A 21475-nucleotide genomic window follows, 5' to 3' on the forward strand; every position below is an offset into this window, starting at 1 on the left:
TTATTTACATATAAAATTTCATAAGATAACCACAAGATTAATGGTTAAACACTTAAAACTGATAGTGAGTATGTACATTATTGTAGCTAATTACTTCGTCATTTTTAGTAACAACAAAAGCTTTACACTTCCGACTTTTAGCGCTGGAACATCTCCAGCGTGTAATCATAGTTTTCTTACTAACTCGGTTAAAATAAAAGTGAAAACCATCACAATCTATCATCGTATTGCCACGGCATGAAGTTACGAATTTGAATTTTTCTGAAATAAAATCATACATGAATTAAAATAAAAAGCAAAAAGGCGATTCATTTCTATCAAATTAGTTGTAATTGTATAATGTACGATGGAAGAGTTCTTTTTCGGCCTGTTTTAAGTATTATTTTTATAGTACTCTGAGTACGGTAAAACTAAAATGTTTAAAACAAGTATACCTTTAACTATAGTATTGATTAAACATTCCATACTACAAAAAGGTTTCAGTATCTATATATTTTCTCACTGTTGGCACTTAGACCTTAAAAAAATAGAAATGTTTTTTATTTCTTTACCTTTAATGTCACGCAAAGGTTTTGATTGTGCTTGCAATATTTGTTTATTCTTCCAATCATTCTCATCAAAGATATATATAGATATAAGATATAATCATTTCAGTCAATCAAACACTTGGGTAGGATTTGTCCTAATTCCATGTGACATTAACCAGGTGAGTTTTTCGACAGGCTTCACTGTTGGGAACTAATAAACAGGTTCTATTTGAAATTAAAAAGTTCATGTTTCAACAATAAAGTGAGGTTTTGGTAAATACTATCACGTAATTTGATTGCATGTGTGTGCGTTTACCTGTGCCTATACACGGAGGTCATAGATTTTTGTGTCTCACCTTCTTGACCGCAGTTTTCAACATTTTTTTTTATATTTCATCTGATATGTTACGATGAATAATGCTAATTATTACCTGATACAGATAAAAAGTCACCTTTCCAGGCACTTTGTAATTTCAAATAGCTATTCCGACTTCAATATTCATTTTTTGCACCTCGCAATCCCAAGGTTATTGAAATGTCCCATAATACCGCAGCCGTGGTAGACATCAAAATTATGTGGTAGAGACAAAAGCCGCCACGAAATTTTCAATATTTAAATTAAATATACATTTTTTTAAAAGCTTATTTATTCCGATTATATCTAGTTTTAGTTCGCCTTAGTTGCTATTTTAGTATTACTTAGAATAATATAATTCAATACAATGGGCCGTGTGTATGTGTGTAATTGAAGCGTGCTACTTCATCATCTAGAGTAATGATATACGCTTTACATTTTCGACTTTTTGCACTTGAACATATCCAGCGCTTCATCACGCGATTACTAAAACAAGCCCTTAAAATATAATGGAATCCTTCATGCTCTATCATTGTATTACCACGACGCGAAGTAATAAATTTGATATGACCTGAAAATAATATATATATTAAATATAGTGTATAAACATAGTGTTAGAACAGTATTAAGCGGGTTAAAGTTGATGGTCGGTAGTCCGTTTAAGTCTTGGCTATGAAACCAGCTGCCCACTGAAGTATTTCCGAACCCATTCGACTTATGGTCCTTCAAACCGCACAAATTCCTAATAGTACCCCCCGTACTCACTGCTTAAACTGCCGGAAGGCTCGCAAGTGCGGTATCACTTCACAGCCATTCAATCTTACACATTTTATTTATATGCCACTCTAACACTTTACACTTGCGATTTTTGCAGGACGTTCAATTCCAACATAGCTTTGCTGTCGCAAAATATTTATAATGAATACTAAATTTGTATCGTTGGCAGTGAAGCATCCTAGTCCACTGTTACGATTGTACTTTACCTGGAAATCGGGGTCACTTATTGTATTCTAGCCGTCACACTAGCAATTGTTTACGCTGCAGCCTTTTCAAAGCAGTAGCCTGAAACACTATGCTTACAAGTGCCGCGTAGATGCGGAAAATACGTTACTACATGACTAGTTGGTAATCTAGAGTGAGTGTTGGTAGCACTGAGGGGGTTCAAGTTTAAAAAAATAGCGAGTCTGCTGAAAATAAAGGCTTGCAAGTGCGTTACTGACTTTTATCGAAATAATTTGATTTTGAATTGTTCATTAGGAAAATTACTAGGAAATTGTTAACGAAACATAATAAGTAAATTTTCCAAAACATGTAATGACAAAGTGAAATTCAACTTCCAAATAATTTATTTTAATACATTTTTGAATAGCCCCCCTAAAAATTGCTCCCCTATGGGGCGTGGGCCCCACGTAGGGAAATACTAATGAAGTATTCTCAGATTTCGATTTTCGAAAACTATTCCGTTTATATTTCAATTCAATTAGGTAAGGGTGAATGATATAGACAATATTACATTACAAAGTTCATATTTAATAACACAGTTATCAGCACAGAAATATATACGTATTATATATTATTATTATCTCTTATATAGTACAATTGTGAGGGTCCGACAAACTAACGTTTAGCACAGCCACAGCTATGAGAATCACACTTGATGCTTAATAAATACTCTAAAGCCCGATTCACATATATCAGTGAAGCCAGTTCCGTCAGTGTCCGTTTAGTTCAGTATCAGTGATACAGTATTGGGTCAGTCATTCAATTCACACATGTCAGTACTCAGTTTACGGAGCTTCAGTGAAAACTCTATTTTCACGAACCAATTCTATCAATGGCTCGTCCTCCATTTTCTTTTCAATAAGGCGGCGTCAGTGATTAGACAAAAAATATCGTTGTCAACGAATCCGTCCGTCATTGTCGGTGTTAATCTAATGTTAAAATCAGGGAGTTAATTGAATCTCTAGACAGTTAATTAGATGTCGATATTCAACCAAGTCGAAAACGTTTAACTATGTGTCTGACGGAAAGCCAGCGTGTTGATTAATAATGTAAAACATGAAGGAAAAACAAGACTCCCCCATGATTATTTCACTTGTAATTCTTATTTCGGTGAGATCGTGAAGAACTGATGGTTTGAATATTCCGTGTTTTGCTTTATTGTAAATGGTTAGGTTAGCCTTGTTGCCTAGGAACGTTTAGGAAACTCATTAAACGTTTCGTTCACTCACTTGTCTGATGATTTTTAACGACTTGATTGAATATCGATTTTTAATTATCTGTCTAGAGATTCAATTAGCTCTCTGATTTAACTACTTTACTGCGACATCGTCACTGACACTGATAAGTGCGGAAGCGTTCATTGAGAATGTATGAAAGAATACTCCGCACTGTGCCGGTACTGAGTCGGAACTGTGACTTCACTGATATGTGTGAATCGGGCTTAAATGTTCATTTCACTTTCTTGGTCAGCTAACTTATATATACTTTGTTAATCAAAAACGAATAATCACATATTTGAAGAAACATTTTCATTTCTATAACGAAATCTCGTATTAGAAAATAAATTAAATTTTTGGCTTTTATTTGGTTTCATGGCTTTGTGATTTAAGATCTTATAGAAGACAACGTTTGTTCAAACGTTTATTAAACCGAGTTCACTTACATCACCATAAAAATACACTATTACATAAAACTATATTCCATGTTATATGCCTAAATAGGGTCGATGATTATGTGTATTGAGAAAGTATATAACTTCACTGTCTACAGTAATCAAATTAGCCTTGCAACTTCGACTGCGGGAACTCGAACACACCCAACATTTTCTTTTGTAACTGCTCCTCGATTTCTGGAGATAAAAATTGAATCCTTCATATTCTAGCATCGTATTGCCGTAGCGTGAGAGTTTGAACTTCAATTTCCCTGTAAATATTAATCGACATTTAATAACTGTATTGATTGAATGGAATTAATTTTATATATACTAGACGAGTACAATAAGTGAAATCTCTTTATACATAAAATATTTTTTATTAAAATCAACAATAATTATTGTCTTTTGTTAAAATAGCTTTTACACATTAAGAAAAACACTTTTTAAACGAATTAATGCTATATATTATTATTAAAAACTTAAAATTATTTACATAATTTTAAATTTAAAATTTTTCCGACATTTCGCGTGCTTTTCAGCGTGCGTGGTCACGGTGACGCATGACGATGTAAATAATTACAAGTTTTTAATAATAATATATACTTTAATCCGTTCAAAAAGTGTTTTTCTTAACAATAATTATTAACAAGTAGTAACAACCCTATCTGTTTCTGTTACTTTTCTTTATAATTTTCTTAAACATCAGCTTTCTACACAACTCATACATTTTATGGGTTTAGGACATTTACCTCATGTTGTGTACATTGATGTCTTAGTTACAACTTTAATTGGTATTAGCCGTGATTTGAACGCACAACTGAGGATTGAGAGTTGCACATTTAAGCCACTAAGCCAATATTTCTATCAATATATAAGTACTTACCAGGACAATTAGGATTTTTAAGATTCCTCGTAACGCATATAATATATTTTTTTCCTATTTACCCTCTATGAAAAAATAAATAAATGAAGAAATAAGTGCGTATATTTAATATATAGATATATATCATGAATGCGTTTCGGGGTAAATACTGCTAAAAAAAGATTTTAAATAAAATTATTTTATTTTAATACTTTTATATAACTTAGTACGGATAAAATCATTTAATGTTTGTCGTTCCGTTTGACACAGTCAAATTAGTTGCAATCATAAAATTTTTCCTTAACAATAAAACCTCGCCACAAATCATTTATTTGTGATTGTGGAGACTATCGTGGAACAATACCTCGTTATTAACCATAAGGACATACGCTTTACATCCTCGGCTGCTGATTTTAGTACAAACCCACTTTTGTTTCGTAGTTGTTTTGTTTTTCAAGCAATAGTTATACGCATTCCATCGTACCATTTTGTGACCTCTACACGAGACTGTGAAAAAAAATTGGCCTGAAAGTAAAAGGCTATTAAAGCTTTCTATTAAATAAATGCTTAAGAATTGTAAATTTTTCTTTCCGTCCGACATTTTATAACTAAATTAATCAGAAAGTTAAAATATTAAAAATCAATTTAAGATCCGCGAACCACGTCGAGCAAGAGCTATGAAAAGCATGCAAGCACTGTTGAAAGAAATACGACTAGATAAATTTTATAAATAAAATAATACAACTACAATATATATACAAAATATAATTTATTTTGTTCTAAATATGTTTTGTAAAATAATAATACATTTAAAAATAATACAACACATTAAATTTATTACCAACATCAAAAACTTTCAACGTACTTCAAATGAAAGCTCAGCTCTAGGGAGAACTGTAAAACTGCACCAGGCCACGCAGTGCAATTTTAGTACAAAATATTCACAGCCAAACAAGAAATCTTTCCTTTGCTTAGTGGTTATGAGAATTATTAATATAAATTATATCGTCATTGAAACTAATGATAGCAGCCTTACAGCCATTGTTTTTCGATGTGCACGCCCATCGGAACCTTGGACCACGATGTGTGGCCACTTTATTAAACCTATACTTTCCGATAGTAATCACAGGTTTGCCATATCTAGAAGTCGTGAAAATAATATCTGAAAAACAAATAGATTATAATAAATACACCTCAAATTATATAATTTAGTCTAAATTTAATATATGTATGGGAATAGAAGCCACGCGCCAAGAATGTCCAAAAAGTGTACGCTTTTTCTAGCGAACCCATTGAGATTGACTATTATCTATGGTTCATCTATGAATGAACTCGGGATACATTTAAAAACATAATATAGCTTTGCTTTAACGACAACTAAATTTATACAAATATAATAAAATCAAATTTGTTTGTAATGAATAACCTAAAAACTGGACGGATTTCATAAATTCTTTAACCATATAGGCATTTACCATTTACATGCAGGGTCACGGAAAGACACAAACAATATATTTTAAATTACTAACCTGAAATCATCGCAAAGGTATTTATTTAGAGAAAACTGCAATACAGTAAAAATATATATTTACCAAAAATAAGTACCATAGAATCTATTAATAGAAACAGAAAATAAACAACTTATAAAAAAAATTATTAACACCAACTTCGCGTCGTTATTAGACTCCAATCACAATATCTACTTTATATGGAAGTCCCTCGCTAAATACAATAACTGAAAAGCACTGAAACCGTCGTATGAATTTGCTTTGAGATCTCCTTCTACTGTCTTATGTAATCTTATGTCCCTCTGATGAATGATCCAGAATTTACATCGAAGAGTAAATAAAGTCCTAAGTCTTGATTTTAAGTTTATTTGTTTTTATAATGTACTACGATTTCTCAGCGAAGTACTGACGATAAAGCGATCGTCTCGCTCCGAAGTGGACCGACTTCTACCGGAACCCCTTCGTCGGTGAAAGCCACCAGTCTCCTGGTTCCGTCGGTATATTCTTGATACAGCTGACTGGCTTCTCTGCAAAGTACGAACCACTTGTCGTTGACTCCAGCCCTGTTGCAAAAGCGTAACTGCTTGAGCCGCTACTTCTGCTGTTGTATCCATTTCCGGGAAATTTTCTTCCTTGGAGATTGAGAAGATGTGCATCTGTTGACGTTTCACGGTCAACTGATAAGGATGACAGGGGTAGGTCACCTTTTATACCCATTGTACGCCCTAAGGTCGCGCAATGCTAACTGAGTAAACGAGTACGAAATCCTACAGTGACCATTCCTCGACTATTGTGACGTTGTCTAAAAGTTAACTCTGCCATCATTGTTTTTATTTTTAAGGCTAGACCTAAAACTTTAAGAATTAATGACCTAAATTGAGATTTAGGTCTTAATTTTAAACCTAGAGCACTTTGAGTGCGAAAGTTTGAATTGAGTCGATTTTTTTGCTCTCCAGTGTAGTTATAACTGATAACGATAAAATTTGCGCAGACTATAATAAAATCTATTTTGTAAAATCTATCTTTTAGATCCGCCCACGACAGTTTCCAGCTTCTGTTCTGTTCTACTCGTATATTCAACGATGCAGTTAATTTACATACACAGTAATCCTTTAGTTTGTTTTATCTAATACATTTTAATGTTTGTTTTGTAATTGGTTTAGCGTCACCTCTTAGGATAAGATTGTGTTGCATAAATCAAAAATATATACACATTTATATTTTAATGATTGTGGGTTTTAACTAAACCATAAACCATATATTAAACCTAAATTTACCGTTAAGTAATACTGGTCTACCATATCGTGTCGTTTGAATCTTTGCTGAAAGCCTTCACAATATTAATACTTGGAGAGTAACATGTAACAGTTTAGCATTGATACGGATGAAAGGCTCACCAATACATCATAGAGATAACTCCCTTTTTTTATAGAACCGGGGGAAAACGGGTAGGAGGCTCACCTGAAGTAATACCACCGCCCATGGACACTCTAAATGCCTGAGGGCTCGCGAGTGCGTTGCCGGCTTTTTAAGAAATGGTACGCTCTTTTCTTCAAGGACCCTCAGTTGAATTGGTTCGGAAATACTTCCCTATGCTTAACATAGCTAATATAAACACAATAAATTATACATGTAATAATATATAAAGTATGAATAAACTTTACCATATTATTAATCATTTAAAATAAATGTCAACAAGCTGTCAAGGCTTGTTCTACAACTGACAAGGCATTTTTTCCGCGAACCACTATGTATTTAGTGTATTTCAATACGAGGGGGTACCGATTCTTAAACGGTCAGCAACGTACTTGACAGCCTCTGTCAGTGTGAAGGCCTTCGGTATCACTTAAAGTAAGATGAGCCTCCTCTTCTCAGAGTTGGCATATAAATAAAAAGCGGCATTAAAAATAATTTATTTAATAATAATAAGAAGCATTGTATTACTAGAAAGTTGTAAAAAGTGTAAAAAAAATTGTCATGTCATACATTATTATGAAACGACTACGTTAAATAATTTTAAAATGCAATTTCACGTGTCCAATGTCAGCAGTTCATAAAAATAAATCTGCCTGCTTAAAGTAAACTACCTAGTCGCTTTTGACAATCAAAATCATTTGAAAGAAACGAATATGTAGGAATCTGATTAATTTTTCATTAAATCCTTAATAAATTATATAAAAATGGTGTGTTCATGCAATGCAAAAACTACATAACGTTTACTTATCAAATCTAACCGAACTTGTTTTAATTTAGTATAGAAATTACGAACAATTTCATAATAAACAATTTATAAATACATTCTCCAATTCAAACATTTATTTTTTCATCACGTTCTTTTCACATAGATCGTATTTTACTAGAATTTCCTGTGCAATTGTTACCAATAAAGCCCATATAAAATGGAACAAATTGTGAAATAAATAAGTATATATAAATGAAACCTAGATCCCTATAAATACAACTAAACCCCCTCCACCTTTACCCGACTGCGTCGTAGTCGTACAATCTGTTATGAAATATGTCGTGTCTCAATGTTTACAAAATGGCGGTTCACATGCGCTTTACACTATTTGAATAATTCATTTTTAAACATAACTGGCTTTTCACGAAGAAGTCGAGAGAAAGCCACAAAATGCTCATTTATTACGTATAATCAGCACGTAATTTGTATTTGTACATGTCCTCTTAGGAGAAGATAAGCACTAACGACTGGCGACGCTCAAATATGCAGTCAGGTATATTAGTTTACTAAACCTTGTTAATAGATAATCTTAAATCTGTTAGGTGTACTATGAGCTTTGGGATTGTGGTCCCCAGATACGCGTACAATTGCATTGTCGACTGTGTGCAAGGAGGCTCGACAACCAGTCTTGGCCTTCACACACACCCATCTAGATCTGTTCCCATTTCTCGTTACTCTGTTAAATCGGTTTTCTCCAATTAAAATCACTTGGTTTCCCCGTTGCGATTTCACGAACATCGGCTTTAAATCTGTAAGGCAAATCAATGTTAGTTTTCTGAAAAAATACAATGTATTTACTACTAAAACTAACTATGTACCACAATAAAATTTTAAATGATAGAAATAATTTGCTAAACTTATAAAGAAGTACTTTTAATTTAAAATTATAAGAAGATACATTCATTACCTTCCTTGGATTGGTTACATTTGATCTACAGCGTTAAAATAAATAATTAAAAAAAATTCATTTTTATTAAAACAAGTGAAATTGAAAGACTATAATAGAATATAACTTATATTTTATTTGTTTAACATTACTTAATTTCAATGTAATCGATTTTTTAATTATCATTTGTATATTTATTCTTTTAAAAGAACATATTATATATCGATTGACTTGAAGCTGAACGCAACAACGTTTCAACAACAAGCTTTAAGGGGCCATTAAACAAATGGTGGAGTTTGAAAGTAAACGTAGGGGAAATTTGGTTGATTTTTTTTTTAATTTTCATTATGTTTTAAAAATGTACTGTTTTGTTAAAATTTACAAGTTATTTCTTCTTAAAACCAACAACCTACGATGGTGCAAGGTACAAAAGTGGTTTGAAAAAACAGCTCGAAAGCAAAGACTCAATCAAAAAATGTATCGCTGCGCCAGTGGATTTAGTTATTTTATTTTTAATTCAACTATTATTAAGCGTGACACAGTACACTTTAAAAATATGAAATAATAATTTGAAACCTACGTAAGAATCTGTTATTAATGGAAAAATGGGAAACTGTTTTAACATTACGTTATAAGTTCGCGTTATATCCGTTAAAGGGATGTCAAAGTTTTAAATACACATTGGCGCTAATCGTTTTCGTCTTATACGAATTTTAAAATTTAGTGATTATGAATTCCGTTATATTTAATTAATTTATTTTCAAATGTATACAAATTAGCTTTGCATCCACTCCGTTGTTGACTGCAAAACCACCTTACTTTGCCCCCTATTGCGATATGCTTCCAAAAATAATGGTTTTCAAAACATATCATAGGCTTTCCTCGTCTAGACAGTCCGAATGTTAAACCTGTAAACATGTATATGTAAAATTAAAATATAGTATTTCTTTAAGATCAACTTGAATCTATACCTTATACCATGTACATGCAGCACGATTTTCAACAAACAGTTTTAATAGACGGTTAATAAGCGGCCGTTACATAATCTCCTGGACAATAGGCCTCGATATAATAATAATCGAATATCAGATGGGATTGTGGCCAAACGTCTCCAGATCCAGGGCAGTAAGTTTTTTAATTTTCAAAATATGAAATTTAAACCAATTATAAGGCCTCTACTTACCAGCAGGGTACATTTGTAATTATATCTACATCGCTTTAAACAGGAAATATACTTCTAATTCAATAACACAAACCGGCAACGCACTCGCGAGCCTTCTGGCAATGTGTGTCCATCGAGGCCTACATAACATCAGGTGATCTTCTGCCCGTTTGTCTTCTGTTACATATAAAATATATTCTATTCAACGATAAATCATTGGTATTGTAAAGAAAGACAATATTTTCAATGTTTATTCACAGAAATTACAAATAGATGGAATATTTAAAATAATTTATTAAAATTGCCTACAAAGCACTACATTATCCCTAAACACATCAACTTTAAACTTAGCCAGGCAAACATTTTAGCATTAAACACGAAATATTTGAAACGCACACATCTTTTATTTTCATATTAAATATTAATCAAGGTTAATATGTTTCTTTTTGGTAAAAAGCCATTCGTTTCTAAGTCAATAGTAAATTTAAAAATGAAAGTCTTCCGGTCTCATATTTTTCATGCATTGTTCTTGTGACCAGACTAAAACATTTTTTTTTTCCAGAGAATGAACCTAGTACTTTGTTCTCATAATGACGCCATCAACAATGACAACTTCAAAATACTCTAATAAAATTAATTCCTTATTTTTATAAATAATTATTACACAGTTTCAACTATGTATATACTTTTATGTCTTAAAACTGTGTAATAATTTAATATTTTATTATATATGAATATGTATATACAACACATATACGCTGAAAAGATGTCCAATAATTTAAATTCAGTAGCAATAATACTAACTTAATACTAACAGTAAATTCATTTTCCCAAATAACAGAATTGACAATATTTCATTGTCAGAAAATAATTGAAAATCTACGATTGTACATACTTCAAAATTCAATTTCATAACTATTTGATATTTTGTACTTGACGGGCTGCTTACGTCTTTGTACTATGAAATTGTAACACATGAAACGATAAATTCCATGAAATGAAGTCGACTATAACAGCGATATAACTTAATTGTTTTAATTGGTTTCGAGAATATATTTACCCTTACCACACAAGCCTTAAAAACTAGTACATATCAACGAAATATCTATGAACTTTCATCTTTCACTTGGCGATTTTGATCATAGGTATACCAGGCAGGCGGGCCATACATGAACGGAAGAAGTTCCTTCAACTTCGGTGGATGGTTGTGGTTTTCATTCATGCTAACGATCTTTCCATCAGTGATGAGTATGACCCCCGGGCACCTTTTCACTTGGTGGGTGGAGCATACCCACCGATTCTTCTTCCGGCACTTTGTGTCACTCTTTAAAGAGTAGGTATACCCATGGAGTTTCATCAGAATCTTTCCTTTCTGGGACGTAACATATTCCACTGAAAATATTGAATTTTTAGATGGGGGTTAATGATTATTTATTCTTAGGACATATTAAATAAAATATTAATTAGTTTATCTGTATGCATTTGGTCCTTTTTGTATAGACTTAATGATTAAAGGGATTTGTTTTAATTAACAATACATCAATTATTTATATATATCGTGTAATTCATATTAATGTAAATTTACATTATTAAAAAAATCACTATTGTGTAACACGCATACCAGGCGCACAGACATCTCAAAGAGCTAGTAAAACAAATGCGATCATACATTCAATCGCGAGTTAGTGTGAAATTGATGAAAACAGTTAAAACAATAAGGCTAAAGGCACACACTGCACACTTGTGAGACTTTTTTCGCGTTATTAGTAGCTGTTTTGGGCGGTTCGCCCAAGTTTCTTCTTGCATCATAGCAACCAACGCATCTCCGCCGAATTAGCTTCCCACTTTTCCTTTCAATTTCCTTTAGAAGATGGTCTTCTATTGGCAAGAGGTGTTGTCGTCGTGGGCGAGTCAGTATATTAATATGTACGGCTTTGTGTGTAGGTTCGTTGCTGTCAAGCCAGTTCTGGACATCAAAAACCCCTGTAAATTCACTGTTATATACGTAATTAAACAACCACACCCATTCTATGGTGACCACATGTGATCAAACAAAACTTTTGCACTATCTGCGAGAGACAATGGAAAATTTGTCTTATAATTTATTATCAACTAAAATCAATATCCACTATACCACTCGACACTTACGTAATTAACCACAAATGTTAGTCAACGTGAAAAACATAAGGACTCAAGTAAAAAAAAATATTAACATCTTAAGTACTAAACTTACGTGAGTCAATACAGCAGTTTACCTGAAAGAGAAAAATACCAGTTATTTACCTTAATACCTAAATAAAAACGCGATAAATAAAAATCGAATGCTAACAATAGTGCCATTAGTATTGTCTTTTGTTTACATAGCTTTTACACATTAAGAATACACTTTTTAAACGTCACTGTCAGCCAGTCACCATGACCACGCACGCTGTAAAGCACGCGATACGTCGGAAAAATTTAAAATGATGTAAATAATTATAAGTTTATAATAATACATAGCTTCAATCCGTTTAAAAAGTGTTTTCTTAATAGTGCCATTATTGTATAAGCTTAATAAATAAATATCTATTATATAAAAACACGGCTTATTATAAAATTTATAAGTACTCAAATTCAGAAAAAATCCAATTAATATTCCTTTCATTTATGACCGAGACAATTGAGACTAATTCTTTGGTACTTCCAGCTGATGCGTCCATAATTAATGGTTGTGGTGCCCAGTGACATTCAGTATCTGGGAGTTCATCATTTTAACCCTCACTTTGCAATTCCGACGCTTTCGCTTGGAGCAATACCATACACTTCTGCCTGTGGAACTCGAGTAGTTCGTCGAGAATGTATAGCCACCGATTCTTAGTAAAAAACTATTTTCACCCCGAGGTATAAACTCGTAACCTGAAATACCACAATTTATTATTTTACGAACAATAATCATATGTCTTCGCACGTAGATTTATCTTTTTCCGCTCTACACAGCTTTTTTATGTTACACTAATGAGGTATTCGGACTGTTAAAGATATTATGCATTCAGTCCAGAAGCTTTTTGCATTATCCATTACAAAACTAAAAAAGTACTTTGTAATATTAGTATAAATGAATAAAATACAGTGGTACAATACTCATCAATCAATCAATCATATTTGGTCGTAAAAACCGACGACATTGTTATTAAGTACCTACCTTTACCCGCCGGGACCTTTGATCAATATAACCGGATAATATAATAAACGGATTTGACTGTATTATTAACAAAAAGGTTACCAATATATTACAATACGCATTGATTTATTTTTTATTTCGCTCAAATGACCTCAGTTTCTTCATGATGTTTTTCGTCGACGTACGAGCGAATGTTGAATGCAGACATTGACAGAAAGTCAATTGTTATGCACCTACAGTGAAAGACGCACTCTGAAAGCACTAAATCAAGACTGTCTGCTTAAGAGTTTATGCTTACGAAATATATATCTATGTATTTGATGGGTTGACCATTCACTTAGCAATTCGGATATGAAAATGTGTAGGTTATGTCAGTGTGAGGCGCTTGTTTAGGCCCCAGCCTTTTAAATACTATATTATTATTCATTATAGATATCTTTTTGTCATTTATTAATTTTCTGGCTATATAGGTATAATATAACTTAAGGCCCCATATTTGTATTTTATCTTTTTACCCGATATGCGGTGACAAGGTCTAGCGCCGAAATCAATGTACCTTCGAAATACGACCATACAATTGTGATACCAAAAAGACTGCGATACCTTAAATGTCAGAATTTTAAATCTACCTTTAACTATAGCCGAAGGAGAATCAGCCGGAACACATAATTTTATAGAGATAAAATCCTTATATTTTAAAATAAAAAAACCCATTAAAAACTGATTATAATCAAACAGTAAAAACTATTTTAGAATTATCACTAATTAATGCAAATATAACAATTTTGAATATTATACACTCAACGTCGTGAATAAAATATTTTTTTGCTTAAATCGTAGTTTTAAAACATTAAAAGTATTCTACTTTATCGTAACAACACTAAGTGGAATGTTTAATATTACACTCGATAAATAATTTTATTATAAAAATATTTTATACTTAATCTAATCATTAGTACAATTAATAAATTCATATCGTCATTATTAAACTGAATCTAAACTCGAGTTCATTCACCTTAAATAATTGTAATAAATTATTGAAGTTAACAAGGGTTCCATAAAAATGTATAATATAATTAAAATTAGTTTGCTCTACAAACTATTATTAATAATTTAAGGTCAATGAACTATGGATTCTTCACCTTTTCCAACATTGAATTGGCCCCAATAGGTGGCGTGGATATCAATTAAAATTCTATTTATTTCAATTCAAAATGATTAATATAAGCTACAGCTTAATCCAATCAGGCATTGAATTATTTATATTATATATATGGTTTATAATGAAGTATAAGACACTTTCAACAGTGTATTTATGAAAAAATCTGTTGATATATGAATATTTAAAGAAATACTCTAAAATGATGTCATCGCAAAGTAATGCATCACATTTATAAATATATACGCTATGTATGTAGTATAACCACTAACTTTAAATTTTACAAATAAATAAATCCATTGTTCGCCATTTTTTTTTTTATTTTTTTTTTTATAAAATAGGGGGCAAACGGGCAGGAGGCTCACCTGATGTTAAGTGATACCGCCGCCCATGGACACTCTCAATGCCAGAGGGCTCGCGAGTGCGTTGCCGGCCTTTTAAGAATTTGTAAAAATTGTTAAAATTGCCATTAAATTAACTAAAGCAACTTATGCGCATAACTTGACAAAAGACTAATTTAGTTTTAAACAATAAGATGTCTAGAAACCTGGTCGAACATGGTTGCGACTTACACCTAATTATGTGAATGCAGACCAGTGGTGGAGACCACCACGCCATCTATCGTCACCGCGGAAGCCTTACACTTAAGCTTATGTTTCTTAGAGCATGTCCACCTGATCCTGTTACCGGCTAGCGATCGTGAATGCCGACAAAATTTATGGCCTCCAACGTAAATATTTGTAGAATCACCCCAGTATCGCTTACGAAATAGCGTCCGAAGAATATCTAAAAACAAAACTCTAGTTAGTAGGATTAATATTCCAATAAATGTATAATAAAAATTCCTATAATTTAAGGATTACGTTGATATGCAAGTCGTTACATTGTTATTGTTTTATAGGTTAATATATAATTCGTTTTTATTGTATATGTTTTGATATATATAAATATAATTTTTGTTCAGATCGTAGATCAGTATGTAGTTATTAACAATTCGTTAACAGTTCTAATTATTGTTAAAAAAATAGTGAGTAATAATTGTAGACAACATGAAACTCAGTCGGAGGAAATTTTTAATTTTAGAACTTAGGAAATAGACCTTACATTTAAAAATAAACATATAGTCGTCTTAATTAAAATTAATTAAATTCTACTACAGGAACATTTAAAATTTAACTTGTAGGTCTTACGACTTAAAACAGTCTAACTTTTACTAGTATATAAAAAAATCGTATATTTTCGACAATTTGCTAAGTATGTTTATCAAAATAATAATTGGTAATAAATTAATTCATTATTATTAAAGTTACTATATTACAAACTATTATATGACGGACACCAATATAACGCTAAAATCACAATTTTTTAATACGAAGCTTCCAGTCGTTTACAAGTTTCCGTAACAAGACTAGATACATTTTAAAAAACACGTATATTGTTGGCGTGAATTAAAATTTGGTAGCTATTATGCTGTATTTTGTAAATTTGATTAAATTTCAGTTCAATTTAAGTTGTTAATAGATTATAATAATATAAGTCTTCATATGACTAAGCTTTTTTGCAGTCAAGTAACGCTGGCCACATGTTGCAGCCGAGACCGATTGCTCTAGAACGGTCACCACACGGCGATATGCAGTTTCCATACTAAATTCCGCAGACCGCTTAAGCAGTTCCTGAGCGGTCGAAACAGTCGTTCTGCGGTCGAGTTTCGCCGTTCAGTCAACTGCTTAGAGCTGTCGGGCCCACCATACACGGACCGCTACAAACGGTTGCTGTCCATCTATGATGTATTGAAATCGTCTTGAATTATTTTCTCGGTAAACGAACGAGGAGAAAAATTATTTATTCTTTAACCACGAATTCATAATATTCAACCCGTCTTTCTTTATATATTATTAATACTTGAAATACATTCCCGTTTATCCGTTTCTATATTGAACCAATTGATTACGGACTAACCATTGTATTAGTGGTTATGATTATGCTTCATTTTATACACAACATAATCAAGGCCAGTTGTGATGAAAGCCATACAACCAATTTTCTTTTGAATGCAGCGCCATCTAAGTTTATTTCGCTCATTTTGGTGAACCGTAAATTTATTTCCGTTACATAATAAATACAATTTTCCTTGGTCATTATATTCGAATTTTACTGAAAATTAAATTATAATTAAAATCATTATTTATCATATAAGAAAATGAAACGGACACATCGATTAATTGATTAAAGTATATAGAACAGTTCCTGAAGTACTGATTTATTATATTATTGTTATAAAAGCTCTTTAATTTTTACAAAGGTCAAAAAATACTTGAGACAAATATACGCTGTGTAAATGTACTATTTAGGTACGCAAAAAAGACAAATATTTATTTCATTGTTTAATCACATGATTATTTCTTGACATCACTTATACTATACAAAATTACTTGAATTACCCAATGAATTCCAACGGCTTCTTTTAAAGATCGGCAACGCACTTGCGAACCACACAAAGTGAGTGTTATGGGCGGTATCACTTAATATTAATTTGCCATATAAAAACGATTTTAAAAATGTAACGTTTTGCCATATATGGTCATCATCAATTATATGACAGAATTATATATATATATTTATGGAAGAGATAAGACGGTTATATTAAACTAGATTCCAAATGACACACATACAAAGGAACCTAAAAAAACTTAATAACATTCATTCGTTCCATTACTGAGCTGACTTTCAAATCAATGTATATACCAAATGTCAACGTCAGGGCTATTGACAATTTACATCCCATGCCACATTCGCAAGGTTCGTTTCAAACAATGGCGTGTTTCGTTTTTAATTAGCCACATGTATTCAGACTAGCATATTATACCATATGTTATTTGTTTTATTTCCAATTTCATAATGAAATATAATATTAATTCACAAACAAGTCGTTCAATGGTTGTGATTATGACGTGTTCGTAAAACAATTCCATTCATAGTGATGATGAAAGCTTTGCATCCTATAGTTTTCCTTATACAACGCCATCGAACCTTATCACCCTCGTTCTGGTGAATCCTAAATTTTTGACCGTGCATGTATAGGTACTGCTTTCCGTTCAGTGTTAATTCACGTGTGACTGAAATCGATAATTTTAAATAAATTTACATACATTAAACATTTTAAGTTTTTTAAATGAAAGACGAGCTGATTTAAAACAATTTAATATAAAATTAGTTATCAAACTTTGTACATGAATGAATGAAAATACTTTATATATACTCAATATATGTATACACCTTTGCGTTCTTCTATCAATAATAAAACGTTACAATAGTTGTAACCCCCACTCTAATTGCACTGTTATATAATATTATCTCATTTGTCTGTATTCGCTTTGACAGATATTTGTGCTTACGTATTTATGTACCCCATAGGTCCAGTTTCAGTTCTTGTCAGATTTTTTCGAGTAAAACTTCCTTGATTTGTGAATGTATATAATATTTGAATAAAAAAATCACACTTTCACGTGAATAAAACATTTGTATATTGGATTATTCTTAAAAAAATAAATATATTTGTATAATCAAAAGGTGGGCGAATAATCTCGTTAAACTTGTACATTTACAATGTTTATTGTAAAAAAATACATAGTTATTCACGTATGGTATGGCAGCGCTGTTTTGTGAAAAAATTCTTAGCTATAGGTCCCGTAGAATATATTTAAATTCTCTATAATTTACGCCTCTAACGCGTGTCACTCTTTAAGCATAAAAACTACCAATTCACTTATGCGCTTAAAGCGCTATAAACTAGATACGCAGCGCTTTATTAGTGCGTCACAAAATAAATCGCTGTTTGTTATTGGCCTGTATTACACCTATGCTCTAAATTACATCTAATAACAGTATCGTCTCTAGTTGTCAAAGAGGCGTTACAGCCTTGACTCTTTCTGCTGCATACCCAAAAGGTCTTTTTATCAGTACTTCTTCCTCTCTTTTTATTGTACCTATACAATCCCATCAACAGCACCGGTTTACCATAGCGTGACATCGTAAATGTAGGCCCTGTAAGATATTATATTTGTTAATTTCATTCGGAAGATACCAAGATAGATTACTAGTTGTTTTCGGTCTAGTTTAATAACAATGGCAAATCATTGTTTAAAATCGATAATTTCTTTACTTAGATATAGTTAAAAAAAAGGATAAAACCCGACATTTACTAATATTTAACATGCAATATAATATTTCGAACACGGGAAGTTTATGATTGAAGAATAAAGTCGATCACAACCTGAAGGAAATTAATAGCTTGAGAAAAAATGCATAAAGATATACTTTATATTTTTCATCTATTTTAATTACCAATGATAATTATTTGATAAAATATTAATGAATGATGAACGAACGATGAACTATTGTATCGATGAAGTGTTTGCTTCAGAATCAAAATTAATATAAAATAAAACAATTTTTTTGATACTTTTTACTAAATTATGTTATGTTTGAAGAATACATATTAGTTAGAATGTATCTCCATATAGATCTATAGAATGTTTACTCTTTAAATGATATTTTAAACTCGTTATAGACCTTTGACTAATTTTCAAAAATTTCTTGCACTTAAAACATTTAGCTTTATCATCGAATCTAGTATAATAACTCCAAACTTTGTGTTTTGATTTATTTAAACGCAGTATCGTTCGATATGGCCGTTTGCTATCTGAAAAACAAATGCATACAAATCACAGAATTTTGTAATTCAACAATATGATTTGTTTAGTTTAGGGTTATTACGCTTTGAGTTATTCGTTATTTATTTATACATAAATAACGAATAACTCACAGCGTAATAACACTAAATGGTGTAGTTACCTTTACAAATGATTCATGGGCGTTATAAAACGTACGAGAAATCTATACCTTCGTAACATCATAAAACTTACAATGTATACTTACCTCTAGTTTAATTAGCTGTTCAATCAATAGCTTTATAGGCTCTTAACTAAACAACCCCGTTTAACTAGAAAGATAGGCCTGAAAGATATTGAGCCAGTAATTCAAACAGCGAGGCAAATGACTTGGATGGATGACGTTTCATTACTAACATAGATTTTTAATTTAAATTTAGTTCCGCTTTCTGCCACCTGGGGTAGACAAGCGTCGAAACAATTCAAACTGTTAATATAGCGTCGGCAAATCATAACTTTGATGGTATTTTCAAAAGTTTAATGAAATACAACAAGTACAATGGTAGAGTGGACGAAATTTTTTTTATGTCAGATGTTTCGTCTTTTTTATATTTCTGTCACAATGTGTCCTTGTGACATTAGCCATTAGCATTTAGCATTAGCCAGCCAGTTCATTAAATGTTATTACAAACGCTACGGCTTATAAACTTAACTTAAGGCCGCTGGTTAAACTGCCCTATTTAGTTAAAAGGCTAGGCTGCTAATTAAACGGCAATTTAAGCTAGTTGGCTGCAATTTCTTCAAAAAACTATCGAAAAAGTTACATTTTCATACAAAAGAAAAATAAATGGTGATAATCTTGTATTTTTGTACGCATTCAGTTAATATATTTTATTTAACGCATATGTATATGCTAAACGTAGCATGATATATTGAAGTCGTAAGGCTAAAGAATATTGTGAAGCAGATTTATTTCAATAAATAAACAATATGTTTTCTATACTTTGGTAGATCTAAGGCTTTACGTTGGTTTCTTCAACATACATTTACAGACTTAAAAACATATTTGCGAGTAGCTCGTTAATCACAATCCTTCATCTAACAGATATAAGCGGGTTCCATTTAGCACGGCTAGTATTAAAAAGTATGATTGTGCTGATGTAATACTCTCACGATTTCACCATCAATGCTAACAACTGTTGCTCGACATCCATGTTTCACTCTGCTACAAATCCATCGAGCCTTGCACCCTTTGCTTGAACTATGTCGAATGAACTTGAATCCTTTGATGAAGAATGCCGGATTTCCTTTAAGGTTTTTCCCAATGAATGCTAAAATAAAACACATAGAAATTACTTTTAGAAACAAATACTTACAGAGACTCTTACAGATCTACTGGTAATCTACTAGCTGTACCAAAACGGTAGCACTAAAGTTCCAATTCTTGGTCTCAGATTTCTTTATTTGTTGTGTGAAAAAAAAATGTAACAGCAAGTAGCCTGAAGTTTTTCGCCTGACATATGACGTCGGCGTTTTAGATCTAAGGCATGACGTTTTAGGTGGCACAGAATTTCACATTAGGGTCCGCGCATTTTTCGTTAAATATTTTCATAACAAATGCTTTTGTAAGTATAGACGGAAAAAAATAAACAAATATGTTAACGTACAAAAAAACCATAATCAATTTTCACAATTTATTACTAAATGTATTTTCAAGCGACCAATTATTTAAAATATAAAACATAAGGTATAATTTCAAATTAAGCAAAAGCCATTGTAGAATATAAAATCAAATTATACGTAACCTAAAAACTAACAAATATTACCTATATTGCTTTTATTTTGTTTTTAATTATGTCATATTATTGTTACCTAGAATTTAGGTATATTAATTAATGTAATATGAATTCATAATTGCACGATTAGGTTAATTTCAGTAAAAAACCTACAAATTTAGAATGTTAGTATAAAATCAGAACTGTTCACCAAAATGAAAATATTATTACAACTATAAGTTACTATTAAAACACAGAAAAAGGCACTATTAGGGATAACTAATGACAAAACACAATTATTTCTTACATAAACAGTAGCACTATATTCGTTCTGCTCTGTGACTCTAGACAAACGGAAAAAACAATGTTTTTAGAATATAATAAACTATGTTGAATAAATTTATTATATAAATCAAATTCTCAGAGAAGTAATGTATATATATAATTATATAATGTATGTTTTTTCATGTGTCTAGAGACGTTGGCGTAGCGAGGTGTAGCATTGTCTTCTGT

The 21475-nt window shown here is 31.6% G+C and overlaps 1 protein-coding gene across 11 annotated transcripts in view; it reads right to left on the reverse strand.

Annotated features, from left to right (window-relative positions):
* The window catches only part of LOC123708877 (modifier of mdg4-like), a 303503-nt gene that overhangs the window by 111062 nt on the left and 170966 nt on the right, over window positions 1–21475 (reverse strand). The window contains exon 5 of one of the 11 annotated variants that reach the window (XM_045659840.1): window positions 8652–8899. The exons of 8 other annotated variants lie outside the window; for them this stretch is intronic. In XM_045659840.1, coding sequence (XP_045515796.1) covers window positions 8667–8899 — 233 coding nt within the window. In that variant the 3' untranslated portion in view covers window positions 8652–8666. Of the gene's footprint in view, window positions 1–8651; window positions 8900–15076; window positions 15304–18340; window positions 18562–21475 lie in introns of those variants that run through there. 2 more of the 11 variants (XM_045659854.1, XM_045659857.1) reach the window with 2 other exon arrangements.

Source organism: Pieris brassicae, chromosome 4 (genome assembly GCF_905147105.1).
Source record: "Pieris brassicae chromosome 4, ilPieBrab1.1, whole genome shotgun sequence".
Lineage (NCBI taxonomy): Eukaryota > Metazoa > Arthropoda > Insecta > Lepidoptera > Pieridae > Pieris > Pieris brassicae.